This window comes from Oreochromis niloticus, linkage group LG23 (genome assembly GCF_001858045.2).
Source record: "Oreochromis niloticus isolate F11D_XX linkage group LG23, O_niloticus_UMD_NMBU, whole genome shotgun sequence".
NCBI lineage: Eukaryota > Metazoa > Chordata > Actinopteri > Cichliformes > Cichlidae > Oreochromis > Oreochromis niloticus.
In genome coordinates, this window is record NC_031986.2 from 17,935,274 (window position 1) to 17,949,892 (window position 14,619).

Below are 14,619 nucleotides of genomic sequence, written 5' to 3' on the forward strand. Positions count from 1 at the left end.
TGATCTTGAAGTGGCAACATGCCAGAAAACAGTTTTCCAGTGAAATAGATTGAAAAATGCTCTTTTTGATAAAGAACGACAATCTGGTGTGTTTCATTTTTCCTCACAGACTGTATCAGGACATCTCAGAGGTTCATAGCGGTTCATCTGTAGTGGACCATCAAACAGACATAGACTCAATATTTGAGGTAAATTTGTCTCAATGTGCACTTAGCAAAGTCACAGCAGTCTTTGTTGTTGTTGTTGTTGTTTTGTCTTTTTACTCAAAGTGTATGTTTCATCTTTTTATATCATTTTTCAGCTGCTTGAGGAGAGTATTTTCACTTTTGAGAAAAACGAGTTGAAGCAAATGCAAAGGCTTTTAAAATCAAAGTGTTCAGATGAAGAAATGGACACCGATATGAATGAGGGCATGAGGAGCTGCAGAGAGGCATTTCAAAAAATCCCACTGCACTTCCTGAGAAGAATAAACCATGAGAACTTGGCTGATTCTCTGCAGAGCAGTAAGAACATTTTTACAGCTGCATTTTAATGGATAGTATGTAAGGAAGGAAGACAATGAGAAAAAGGAAAGAAATATACATTATAAAGATGCTCTTCTTATATTTTGTTTTAAATCTTCTTTCCCCAGGGTGACAGTGGTGACCTCGGTCTTCCAGGACCAGCTGGAGAAAAGGTGAGCTTAATTTTAAGTTTCAGACTTTAAATCTCTCATCATTGAAAGCAGAAAGATGTTCCCCACTAAGCTGATATGAAAACGTTGTACTTGGTGGCCCATCCATGTACTCTTCACATTCTTTGTTGCTTTCCTTTAGCAAGACACGCAAGGCTCCAGCTTTTTCACCGGCTTGTTCTCTTACTTTACTCCATCCTCTACGGTGTGTAATGGGTTGGTGGTGCTGAGGCACGTCTCTGCTGTGATGATTTATTTTCTTTCCTCAAGTTTTTGGCATTATTTACTCTTTTTTATTATTATTATTTTCTGTTTTCACAGAATCTTTCGAGACATTGTAGCTGTGAAAGATTCTGTTTCCATAAAAGACCTTTCTTCACTCATTTAAGGACCTACTATGCGTTTCCTTAGTTTCTGTCAAGTATATACCAAGTAAGGTGTTCATATTAAACATGAGTTTTAATAAATCAGGCTTCACACTGCTCTGAATTTTAGATACTTTCACCGAAAATGGTTTCTTTAAATAGTTACTTGGTACAGGGACCTATGAAGAACAGACCGTACAGCTCACAAGCACTGGGTACTGCCCCTCAGCAAGCTTCCAGAAGCTGGCTAATCATATGACAGTGTCCTGTTAGAAAGAGACATGCACTAACACGACTTGCTTCAGACATACATTAGGGCGATGATAAAGAGGCATTTTTTGTCCATTGTTGAATTATACAATCAGCTCTATTACAATCCAAAACTAAATACAGGCATATTAATGAGCATAGTAGGTCCCCAAACCTTAACTGTAACCTTCATCCGCATCTCCACTTAACCTCCAGCTCTGCACGTGCCTGTGTCATGCCACCGTTTGCTCTTCCTGTCCTACTTTTCTTCTCCTCTTTATACAGTGTTGAACATAATCTGACATTACAACTGACCTCTGCCACCTGAGGGCTCTCAGGGTGAACCAGCACAGGTGGGGACACCAGGACAGACTGGTCTGGCAGGGCTTCTAGGTCCAATGGGACCAGTGGGACCACCAGGGCCCCCGGACCACCTGGGCCACCATATCGCATTGGCTATGTGAGCAGATTTTTTTTTCTCCTTTTTTTTTGTTTTCTTTTGTTTTTTGTGGACAGATGAGAGCAAGTACCAAGCTAAAAAGGTTGTTAATTTGAGGATGCTGGTAGCAACCATTGATATCTACTCTGAAATGTCAACCAGTCCAAACAGTCTGAGTGGATGAGAAGCTAGCAGTGATCAGTTGTTTTGACTTCAAATTATCTCCATACAGAGTGATCAAGATGGATATGAGGTACTCAGTGATCTGCCTGGACTCAGAGGCGAACCTGGACCACAGGTAACGAGTTACAAATATAGGAGATTGTTGTTCCTTTGCTCACAGTGCTGTAAATATTTGTATATCTCATGCTGTCCTGTGCCATATTTTTCCAGGGCCCACTTGGTATTGCAGGTCATCCTGTAAGTATGCCAGAGAAACTGTATGGCTTGAATAAGTTATCTCTTTATGTCCATGATACCGTAAATTAAAACGTCACCCATTTTAAGATTTCAAGAAGTACATAGTATATTTTCTCTTCTTAAACTTTATTGATCCCCGTGGGGAAATTCCTCTCTGCATTTAACCCATTCACCCAGTGAAGCAGTGGGCAGCCATTGGGTGCCCAGGGAGCAGTTTGTAGGAACGGTACCTGGCTCAGGGGTGCCTCAAGGTAGCCGTTCAGTGGATTCGAACCCCCGACCTGGAGCCACCACTCTACCTACTGAGCTATCCCTGCCCCTATTAACATCAATTCGAATCAGGGTTAAATCCAACTTTCTCTACAGTAATTTTGCTTTTGTTTAGCATCCGAGCTATCCTCTTTTTTTTTGGCATGAGTGTGGCTACTTAAGACACATAAAGTATAAATCTCACATCAAAGTACAAGGGTGTGAATCAAATATAAAAAGGTGTGCCTCAAGGTTCGACTTTAGGGCCACTTTGGTTTTGTGTTTATTACTGATATAAGTTATATGTGTTTTTTCAAATGATTTGTTCAATTATTGGCTCTGCTGTGTATCTGTTAACCACATATTCAGTTGGCTTTTCAGTCTAATAAGCTCTGGGTTAGTTAAAAAAAACTAAGACAAAATCTTGTCTTATTAGACCTGACAATAAAGATTACATTAGTATTTAGCCTAGTTTTAATATCAATAAATTACATATAGAAAAATAAAGATCTTCTAAAAAAAAATGCTTACAATATTTTTTATAGAATCTTACTAAAGAGTAGCATAAATGTCTGTATTTGTCTGTATATACAGTATTTCCTCCTTAATGTGTGGATCAGTCTTAGTGCACGAACATCGTCACACACAAAGTGATTATTAAAACGTGTATGCTTTAAAAATATTTATTATAAATCCCAGGTTGTTTTTTTTTTAATTTTCATATTTGTAATCCATCATTCACGGACTTTCATCCAAGCACTTTTTTCTAGCCCACATTCACACTCTGATGAATACATCACAGAACAACTTAGGGTTCAGTATCTTGCCCAAGGATACTTAGTCATTACATCTACATGAGTAGATGTCCTATTCACAATTCATAAGCACAGTTTTTTTTAACCCCCCAAAATCCTGGATATTAAGTGAGAAACCATATCTATGTTTTATACGTACATTAACATAAATGAAAAAAGTCTTCCAAAGTTTGTCTTATTAACAATATTAGTAGCAGCATTCTATTTTAATTCAGTGAATTTATGTTGTACTTTTATGAATTCACCACTCCTGTAAAGAATATGTTTTAATGGGTTTTTTTAGGGAAATCCAGGTTTACCAGGAACACCTGGTAGCAAAGGAGCAGAAGGACCACGAGGACCTCCTGGGATCCCTGGCGTAGATGGTTCAACTGGAGAAAAAGTATGGCTAACGTTAGTGTTACTGTACACTTAGTAGTATTAATGATATGGTCTTCTAATACAGTATCCTGATTATTTTTTAGGGTCCAAAGGGAGACAGAGGCGAGAAAGGAGAGAGGGTGAGTTAAATGCAGAGTTAAACATTTTGCCGTGAGCCAACATATTTTAATTTTTAAATGTGTTAAATACCTCATCTGTTGTGTTGTTAGTACAATATGCAATCAGCAAGATTTTTGTGCTTGATGTTGAAAGGCAGTAATACCTTAACATCTATGTAGTTGTTGTTCTGAAGCTCTTCATTTCATATGAGCTTCATCAGCATATGCAGTTCCCAAATAACTTTGAGATGTGTGGGGTTTTTTCAGTTATTATAATTTATCTAGAGTGTACTGTCTATCTAAATTGATGAAAGTAATGTGTATATAGGACAATGTATTTTGTCATAGATCATGTGATCTTTTTGAACATTTCTTTAGAACAGAAGCAACACGTGCAAGATTGCAAGTCAGTTAGAAAGTTGTGCCTCAAAGTTCTGTTTGGGCCTACCTATGTTTTCATTAGTTTTATTCAATTCATGCAAACTTTCCTTTTGTGGAGTTTAGTTATATGCGGATGACAGCATTATATTTACGTACAAAACATTGTTTGAAGGTTTCTGCTTTAGGTTCTTTTACTTCTGTATGTCTCAATGGTATGATCGCTGACCATCGGATTCAGTTATATGCAGATGATGCCTTTATTCAGTACCAGTCAAAAGTTTCAAATGCATGTTCAATATTCAATAATGCAATATTCATTCAGACAGGGACTTGATTAAACTATGCTCTGAACATATTGCATATTCACCCATTTCTGCCTGATAATGCACCAATTTGTAACAGGGTTTGCCAGGAAGAGATGGTGGACCACCTGGACCTCCAGGCCCTCCTGGACCTCCAGGACAGATCATCTACCAGCCAGGAGGAGATGTGAGTCTTCATTCAACTTGTAAATGTACTGAGGTTGAATGATTCTGGATTAATATGTGAAATAACACTAACCCACACAGCACAGCCTGTCTAAATCGATTTTTCTCCTGATGTTACTCATCTTCACTAATAGCCACAGCATGCGTGTTTGCTAATTCACATTCATACTAACTGACCTAACTTTGTCTTGCTAGTATAACGACCTTTATTGGAATGAAGCAGGGCAGGTAGGTGGATGCGCCCCTCGGTCCCCTAACAATCTTATCAAAGCGTTGCCACAAAACATAAAGTTGAGAGAATATTTTAGCTTTTTCAAACTGCGTTTCTTTTTCAGGTTGGACCAGGTATTCCAGGCAGGGCAGGATTCCCAGTACGTATCATGATCATCAAACAGTTGAGCCTGAAGGAATCCAACTGATTCAAAATAATGCAAATAAGTGATTATATTGTGTGTATGGATTTAGGGCCCAATGGGACCAAAAGGGGAAAAAGGGAACCCAGGGCCACCAGGATATGCACCTAAGGTAGGTGCATATCTTTATTTGTTCATTTCACATTTTAAAACATGTATATTCATTATATTTTGTGCATCATTGTTTTTTAATTTAATACATTTTCATATTAACATGATTTAACATGATTTTTATTTACATTCCTCTGAGTAAGTGACATACTTTTTACTTTCCAAATTATTTAACGCAATTTGTGTTAAAGTAACAGGAAACGAATGGAGTTCAATATTTTAATAGCAGCAATATTTTTTAAAAGTCTTGTGACTTAAATACTGTTTCCAGTAGTATTTTTGTAAGTTCTTGCTTTTTGTTCAGGGAGAAAAAGGAGAGCCTGGTGTCATCATGGGGCCTGATGGGAGACCTCTATCCCTGGGAGGCTTGACAGAACAGCCAGTAAATAAATCAAGTTTTATCCAACTGCCTTAGTATCGATCCGATACCGATATCGGTGTTGGTATGGATAGTTCTAGTTCAGGTTGTCTTGAAAAATAAAGGTGATCATTCCTAATTTGTTTCTTAAATCAAAATATCCCTGTGTGTGATGTTTACAGTGTGCTTGTGTCTTAATTTGCAGGGTGAGAGAGGGAGTCCTGGCCCAATGGGATTTCCAGTATGTTGTCTAAATTTTAAAAGCTCACAACTTTAGACTTGTTTAACAAGTTAGCAAAATCAGATTAGTATAACGAGCATAAATGTACATTTTTCTCCAGGGTCCACAAGGTCCTCAAGGCCAGAAGGGGGAGATTGGTTTTCCTGGCCGACCGGTAAGCTTGGCATCTTTACAAAGATTTCATGATAAGCCTTCACATAGTTAGGGAGGTATTTGACTGGAGTAATGACACAAACAACTGCCCAGTAGGGAAAGATCACCCTTGATGCTGATCTCTTGGCTACAAATATAAAGTATATGTATAAAGTCAGAAATGTAGTGGTTTGTGCAAATACTATTGCAATCAGTTGATTCTTCATATTAGATGTATGCTCTGACAGCAACTGTGAAAAGAGAACAACAGTGGAGTCCAATCTTAGGGAGCTTTGATTTGCAGGGTTGAGAGGGAAGAAATTATTAATAATAATTTTATTTTTTTTAGAAGTTCATTATGTCGTAACGTAACTGTGACATTCTGCATCATTTGTCTTGTTTTAGGGTCGACCAGGACTAAACGGTGCCAAAGGAGAGAAGGGAGATGCGGGCAGTGGATCTGGATCTGGATACCCTGTGAGTGCTGAAGATTTGACTTTGCCTTTTTATCAGATCCTGATTTCAATCCATTTTTTAATCTTGTACAGAGACAGTAATCAATATTCATTTTTGTGTCTCAGGGGCCACCAGGCCCACCAGGGCCCCCTGGGCCTCCTGGACCTCCTGTTCCCATTGACAGACTCGGAGTGAGTCCAGACATGAAATTTTCCTGTTTTTTTTTTTTTTTTTTCCTGGTGCATATATCGGTCAAAATGGGTTAAAGTTCCCTAATTCTTTCCTTTTAATTTCAGGGATATGATTACTCCAGGTATTACGCTGGTGAGTTCACTTCAAATTCAATGTTAGATGCCAATGTTATGAGAAAAATTTTAAAGGAGTAGTGCAACATTTTAAGAAGTACAATATAATACCTTAATATCTGTATGGTGAATGTGAAGCGTCATGGTTAGCTTGGCTTAGCAGAAAGACTGGAAGACGGGCAACAGCTGTCCGATCTCGGTCCAGCGGTTAAAGAAAAACTCCAAAAATCTCTGAAAGGTTTCTCTCCACAGTGAATTTAGACGTAAAAAGGGTTTAGGTGGAGAGCTGTGTTTGAATTACACCGTCCCACTGGTGGAGTTTAGCAGTAACTAAAAGGTTCAGAAGCAGCAGTTGTTCTATGTTTGGACTCTAATAACGGGTCATTATCCTTTGCAGTTACAGTAAATAAAGTCAGGATTTGAGGAAATGCTTTGTTCTTGCGTTTGTTTAACTTGTTGTTTTTTTTACAGTTAAAGGAGAGAAAGGAGATCGGGGACCACCAGGTAACGTCACTGACAGACGTGTAAATGTTTAAAGTTTTCAGTGTGCGGACAAATTTAAAGCAAGACATTTTTGTTTCCAATCCAGGTTTTGGATCAAACATTGACATTTACAGTTTAAAGGTAATCCCTCGCCTTTGCACACAGATTTTACGTCTTTATATTTTAAGATTAAGCTGTTCAAATCGGTTTGAGTTTTTATTGTACTGCTGGCTTTTTCTCTGATTTTTCATGTGTCTACCCAGAATGAGCTGAAAGGTGAAAGTGGCGTGAAAGGAGAGAAAGGAGAGCCAGGCGGAGGATATTATGACCCCCGGTATGGAGGAAGCGGAGTCGGAGCCCCGGGAGTGCCTGGACCTCCAGTACGATCACACTCTGGAAAACATACTGCCACTTCATGTTTTTAAAGATGCTGTAAATCAGACTCTGTGTCCTCCTGTCTTATTAGGGCCCTAAAGGAGACTCCATTATTGGCCCACCAGGCCCTCAGGGGCCATCTGGACCACCTGGAAGAGGGTATGATGGACCACCTGGACCACCAGGGCCACCTGGACCTCCAGGACCGTCACTGGATGGATCTTACAGAGGCACACAGAGTGAGTTAAATTAGAAAACGTCCTTTAAATATGAAAGACTTCCTTAAAAGAAGGTGATTTATATATTAAAATTTGAATGACTTGTTGCTCCTTTAATTTAAACCCCACCTGGAATACCAGTCTTGCATTTTAAAGTGGTTCTCTGAGTTTTTGTGCATGAAGAGCTGCTTATCATTTTTAAAAATTTCCCTTATATACAAGAAACCTTTCTGGCAGGTTTGCCATGAACAAAAGCCACTGATACAAAAGTGCCTGTAAAGTGCCTTTATACTGAAGAAAACTTCACTGCATCATTGCGTTTCATCTCTGTGTGCTCAGACTAAATTCTTTTGAGAAGGCGTTCTCTTTTCCATGTCTGCTGCCTGCAACGATAATGATAATGCTTATCCAAGCATTTAGCCTATGTTTAACAAATCTGTGCTTGAACCACAGCTATCAGTATACCTGGACCACCAGGACCTCCTGGACCTCCTGGAGTGCCTGGTGTCACCTCTGGGGTGAGTAAAACTTTTAGTCAGTTGTTTATTTTCTGGTTGTCTGTCATGAACTTTAAAAAAGTGTTGGGTGTTCAAATTAAAGAGCTGGAAATTATGGTTAATTACCTCAATGGATTAGCATTAAAACTTGGAAGTCCATCCAGTTTTTGGGGGGGTTTTTTGAATAAATTTCTAAAACCACAACAAAAATACACGTCTCGGCTGCACAGTAATCCACATTGTTGTCTGTGTTTGTAGGTGACAGTGTTGAGGTCTTATGAAACAATGACAGCTACAGCTAGAAGACAACCTGAGGGCTCTCTGGTGTACATACTAGACCAAACAGATCTCTACCTACGAGTCCGAGATGGAGTTCGTCAAGTCCAGGTGAAACATTCATCTTCATAAATCAGCCGGAAAGACGCAAAAATACTTTAAATGTGGATTTTTTTTGTATATTAATTCTGTTTTCTTTCTTATTTTTCAGCTTGGGGAGTACATCGCTTTCCCCAGGGAGGATGTGAGCATAATTTTATTTGTCTTTTATCTGGTAATTAAGGTATATAGCATGTCCAGTTTTAACAAGCCACATGCTGCATTTTTAGGTTAATGAGGTTGCTGCTGTGGAGCCTCCGCCAGTTGTCCCTTACTTCCAAGACCACCATTCCCACACGGGCACCTCCACCAACCACTTCAACCAGCCGCATGAGAGTCCGGCCCAACCACATGCTGAGCCTGAGTATAAACCTACTTACGTCGATCCCAGATATCAGCCTGATTCGCGGTATCAGTCAGAACCACGGTATCCAGAATTAACAGATCCCAGATTTCCAAGTTATACAGACCGGTTAAACTCACCTGATAACAGGTATTATGTTGTGGACACTCATTACCCGATCACCACTCCACGAAGACCACCCCCACATCAACCCCAGAGTCCAGTCCACCATCACACTTCTGGGCCAGTGGTAAGACAAACCACTTGGCTCATCTCAAAGTCTAGCTACTCACATTGTAAGAATACATTTTTACTTCTTGGCACGTTTCCCCACAGCTCCACCTGATTGCTTTGAACAGCCCTCAGACCGGCTCCATGCGGGGCATCCGCGGTGCAGACTTCCTGTGCTTCACCCAGGCTCAGGCCATCGGGATGAAGGGAACTTTCCGGGCCTTCCTGTCCTCCAGACTCCAGGATCTCCACAGCATCGTCCGCAAAACTGACAGACAGAATTTATCAGTAGTCAACTTGAAGGTAGTTAAACAGTGTTTTCACCCAACCTGACGTGACCTGTGTCCCTTGCAAGTTTATGTATTGCTCTCACAGACTGTATAAAATAGATGGACATAATCTCAGTGACATCACCTGTTCTCTTCCTGCTGTGGCTTTGTCCTTACAGTTGTAGCCATGTTGGTTTTTAGAGCCAGGAGGGACTATATTTAAATGGAAGGGTACAGATTAGTGCTAAATAATAGACTAATAAAATATAGAAATTCATTCAGTAAAACTGGAGCACAAGAAGCCAAGATATTCATCCATTAAAAATGCTCTAGAAGACACCACTGACTCAGGAGCAAGCGAGCAACTACAGCTGCCCATCAGTCAGTCAAAGATACCGCTATGCTAACTTTCAGAGTAAAGCTCGCTTCAGCTGTAATCACTCTGTTAGGCTATGATTATAAGAGGGCAAAAACCTGCAGTTCCTCTAATGGCCACTTGAGACTGGTCGCAGAAGTGAGTCAGTCGCCCTAAAGTTCCTCGTTTAAAGGACAAAAATCTACAGCAGAAGTAAACATATGTACAGCCCAGTATAAACACATAAAGTTTATGAATCACTAATTTGCCCCTTCATGTCAGCTGTACAGCGGGCTAATATTTTGCATTACTGTGCTGTTTGGATTTTGTAAAGACTTAAATTGAGGGTGTGCCTGTTTTTAAAATGTGTGCCAACACAGGACACTCTAATTTGTAAAGCATTCTTCAGCAATAGTTCTCCCGCTTTTAAGCGCTATTAGCTGAAAACTTGGCATATTTTAGGATATTGTGTAGTGTGTCCTTAAAACAACTGAGAATGAATACAGGGAAACAGGCAGAAAAGCCTGAGATATAAATATATCACACAAAAGCTGGTCTGAGCAGATGCCAGTTTAGCTCAGTTGGATGAGTAGGTGACCATATGCTGCATGGCTGAGGGTGGCCGGCCCAGGTTCAAGTCCGACCTGCGGCCCTTTGCCCCATGTCTCTCTTTCCCTTTGCTTTCCTGTTAGTCTTCACTGAATCTGTCTAATAAAGCCAAAAAAAGACCAAAAACAATATGTTGAAAGAAAAAAAACAAAATTGAGTCAGTGGCAAAGGGTCTCATGGAGTGATGAATGCAAATCGGTGCGCACAGAGGTGTGTGGCACTATGACGACTATTTCCATCCTTTTCATACAGTCTGTGGAACTGAGTCTCTATTAAAGCCAGCCTCTGATACTCGCTTAAGTGTGGACTCATTTTAAAGCTTTGACATTCCCAACAAAGTGTAATTTGACTCAATCATGTGTCTCGCGTTCATCAGGACGAGGTTCTGTTTGACAGCTGGGACGACATCTTCAGCGGCGGCAGAATGAAGGAAAACGTGTCAATCTACTCGTTTGATGGCAAGGACGTTCTTTACGACAACACATGGTGAGGCTCAAATCAACATGAATCGTAACATTACATTAACATTACGTCTTTAAGGCTTGCTACGGAATGACGCTTTTCTGTTTCTTCACAGGCCAGAGAAGATGGTCTGGCACGGATCGACTAGCAGAGGCGAGCGGCACGTCGACAGCTTCTGCGAGACGTGGCGCGTGGGCGAACAGGCGCTGACCGGCATGGCGTCGCCGCTGCAGAGTGGCAGTTTGCTGCAGCAGAGCTCCAGCAGCTGCTCCAGCTCCAACGTCGTGCTGTGCATCGAGAACAGCGCCGGCCACTCCAGGAGATAGACACGGACACAGTTTTTGTCCACACACACACACACGCACACACTATGATGTGCCTTTGTAAATATGAATTTTCTAAAGAATAATAAGTGTATGTATGTTAACCCCTACTCTGTGGTGCTACACAGGATTACCCACGCAAGTTAAGCTCAGGTGACCTACTGTAACTGTCTCTGGCAGCCATGTTGGTGCAGCTTCTCTGTCATTTCTTTTGCTGTTTGAAAGTTGCCAGCTAGCAGCGTCTCTAATAATCATAACCACCGCTAGTTTAAGCAAGGTTGTGCACCACAGAAGACGTAGACTGATAAATATATCAGTGATAAGTGAAACAGAGAAATCAGTTTTTAGAAAGAATTCTGCTCTGTGACTTAAGTCCATATCTGGTCTTATTCTGAAAGGACAGGCTGCTGTTAAACTGTCATTTTTCAATTTCTGTGACCCCCTTGGCAACTTTCAACACCCTGCAGCAGAGAACACATCGTGACTAGTGTGACTGGATCTATCTCAGAGAGGTTATACTGTACCACTAGAAACTATGTCTGAACCACTGCAATGTTTGTGTTTGTGTCTCTGGGCTGAGAAAAAGTGTTAAAATGGTTTAAATAAGGTTTTCTGTGCCTTTAACTACACAGCTAGTTTTTATATAGAGTGAAAAATGGATATTAGACATACAAATTATGATAATGTAATGTTCAGTGTCCAAGAGCAAAGTAAACATTGATTATTTTGTATGTGAAATGTGTGTTTTAAGCTTCTTTACACTGATTTTATCTGTAACCCACAGACTTTTACTTTGCTTCAAGGGAAGATATTTTCAATTGTATTTTTAGCCATAACAGAGGGATATTTATTTTTTTTCTAAACTATGCTTTGCCTATAATTTGCGATGTGAGTCCAGTACATGTGCAAAGTAAGAATGAGTTTGTTTGCAGTCACAGGAAGCAAACAAATCACATACATCATGCCGAGGATTCAGCCATAAATCTGTCATGTCATGTGTTTTTGCTGGCTTTTTGCCCACTGCCATCTCTAGTGGAGAGGATTCATCCTCTTCGTGTGCTAACAGAGCTGTAACGAATGCAGTGAAATGTGCATTAACTGTTGTGCCTTCATGTGAGCAACACGCTGAAATGCTTCGTTTCTTTTAATAAATTTGTGTGGAAAAAGTGCAAGAAGCTCTGAGATGTTGCTGTCTGACACTGGCGGTCCTTCTGTACGAAGACGGGAACAAAACGAGCCGTAAAATCCAAAAGAAGTCATTAAGTTTAGAAATGAATGGAGGATGCGGTGATATTATCTCATGAAGATATATATTTGCACTTAGTTACATTTTTAAAAGTTATAAAGACAATTTACGTAAGTTTAAAAAGTCATGTTTAATCATAAGTCATGGATCTCATCATCTGCTAGTTTACCAGCGGCCTTTAAGAAGTTTGCACATGTGCTGATTACTTCTGAGACCTAATGGGACAAAACATTAATCACAGTTTGTTTACACTCTGTATACACTATATTTCTCATTTAACTGTAGTCTTAAAAACTGTATTTGTATTAATGCTAAAGTATTATTATGCTTATTTCCAACTCCATGAGTAAACTAAGTTTCTTCTGATTGGCTGTCCATCACGAACAAAGTTTGAACAACAAATGGTTGGAGTTTCTGCATCCTTGAGACGACCATATTTGAGATCGCCATTCTGTATGATGTGATGCAGAGCCAACAGTAGAATAAACAGCGGAAATGGAGCATATAGACTAGTTTGAAATCCACTTTTTCAATGATTGACACTTTTATTTTATTTTGACAAAAGACAGAAGATGACCACAGAAAACACCACTTGTCAGCATAACTTTGTTTATCCTTCAAACACCTCTACAAGTCATCACCACCCAACAGTTATCCTGGGCTATAATTAAACCACCACTTTAACTGATCCACCACTCATATTAATAAACCAAACAGAATAAATAAAAAAACATATATACATATAAACCGACATGTAGAGATACTCATTAACACAGTGGGGCAAGAAAGTATTTAGTCAGCCACCAGTTGTGCAAGTTCTCCCACTTAAAACGATGAGAGACGCCTGTAATTTTCATCATAGGTGTACCTCAACTATGAGAGACAAAATGAGGGGGGGGGGGGACCTAGAAAATCACACTGCAAATAAATTCTTTAAAAATCAGACAAATTATGGTGTATTATGTATTATGGTCTTGAGGCAAGTTCATAGATTTTGGACTTGTAACTGTTTTTACTGTTTTTTACTGATCTTCTTTAAAGTGACAGAAAGGGGAGTTTCAGTGGTTCTGCTCACTTAAGATCAAAGTGTCCCACAATGTGAAATGAGTTGGACATTCCTGCTGTAGAGGATTGCATTTCCTTATACCACTCTTTCTGATTTGTCACCATCTTTTCCACCATGTGACCCCTTTTTCATCTCTTCCCCTGTGTCTCTGTCTTCATGAGCTTATCCCTCTGTGCTGCCACCATCACTAACATCGGCAGCAGTGTTGTCCTTGCTGCAGCTGCACAAGCATGCCAGCAACGTGTCAACAGGCCAGGAAGGGCTTTTAGGGTCTTTGCTATAGAAAAGATGAACACAGGGGCAGGGAGAAGAGCATAAATGAAAATGACCACAGACTGCTGGATGGCTATCGTAAGAGGAATGGTAAAAATAAAAAGGACCCTAATCAGAAGATAGAGTAGGAAACAAGTGTTTTTTCTTATGCAGCCCAACTGTGGGAACATAATGAAGACACAATGGAGTACATAACAGTATACTTCCGACCATAAGGATCCTTCACTGTACTCGATAATTCTCAGAAATATCCAAGCACACACAAACGAATAGTTATGTCTATAACTTCTGTTCCCTGAAGGAGAGGAACGAGGTACAACACATAAGTATGGGATATCACGCCCTCGCGTGTCCTGGCTGAAGAAACCTTTATTCACGCCTTTAAGGCAGATGACGTGTGATGACACACGCACGGCCCCGCCTGCACATATAGCCGCTGTCATCACAGTCATCCCTCAGTTCGATAGCCGCTCTTCACCGAGCCAAACTGCTCAGTGGGGCCACCTTGTGTTGTACCTCGTTCCTCTCCTTCAGGGAACAGAAGTTATAGACATAACTATTCGTTCCCTTTCAGTCGATTCACTCGGTACAACACATAAGTATGGGACATATATACACGCCCCGCAGAGCAGCCACCGAACTGGAATCGGACCACCACTTCCTTAGTGAGTGGTAGACCCAGCAGAAAGGACAGCATGAGCCACCGAGGGGGCTGTAACGTCCAACCGATAAAACCGCAAAAAAGTGTGCGGTGATGCCCAACTAGCTGCCGCACAAATATCAGCTACAGGCACCCCTTTAAAAAGAGCCCATGAGGTTGCCATCCCCCTGGTGGAATGAGCTCTCACCCCGTGGGGCAAAGCAAGACCTGTGGTGCCGTAAGCCAGTGAGATAGCTTCTATAATCCAGTGGGACAGCCT

At 40.5% G+C, this 14,619-nt stretch overlaps 1 protein-coding gene across 1 annotated transcript; it reads left to right on the plus strand.

Annotated features, from left to right (window-relative positions):
• Window positions 1-1,968: 1,968 nt before the first annotated feature.
• On the plus strand, window positions 1,969-12,296 carry LOC100711089 (collagen alpha-1(XVIII) chain). Its single transcript, XM_025903258.1, has 24 exons — window positions 1,969-2,024; window positions 3,494-3,566; window positions 3,675-3,710; window positions 4,473-4,559; window positions 4,894-4,929; window positions 5,024-5,083; window positions 5,387-5,464; window positions 5,646-5,681; window positions 5,782-5,835; window positions 6,219-6,290; window positions 6,395-6,460; window positions 6,566-6,593; window positions 7,046-7,078; window positions 7,164-7,198; window positions 7,321-7,437; window positions 7,524-7,671; window positions 8,104-8,168; window positions 8,406-8,534; window positions 8,635-8,667; window positions 8,753-8,949; window positions 9,016-9,115; window positions 9,202-9,399; window positions 10,706-10,815; window positions 10,907-12,296. Exons 1-24 carry the CDS (start codon window positions 1,969-1,971, stop codon window positions 11,115-11,117), a joined length of 2,058 nt encoding a protein of 685 aa, XP_025759043.1. The 3' UTR covers window positions 11,118-12,296.
• The last annotated feature ends 2,323 nt before the right edge of the window (window positions 12,297-14,619 follow it).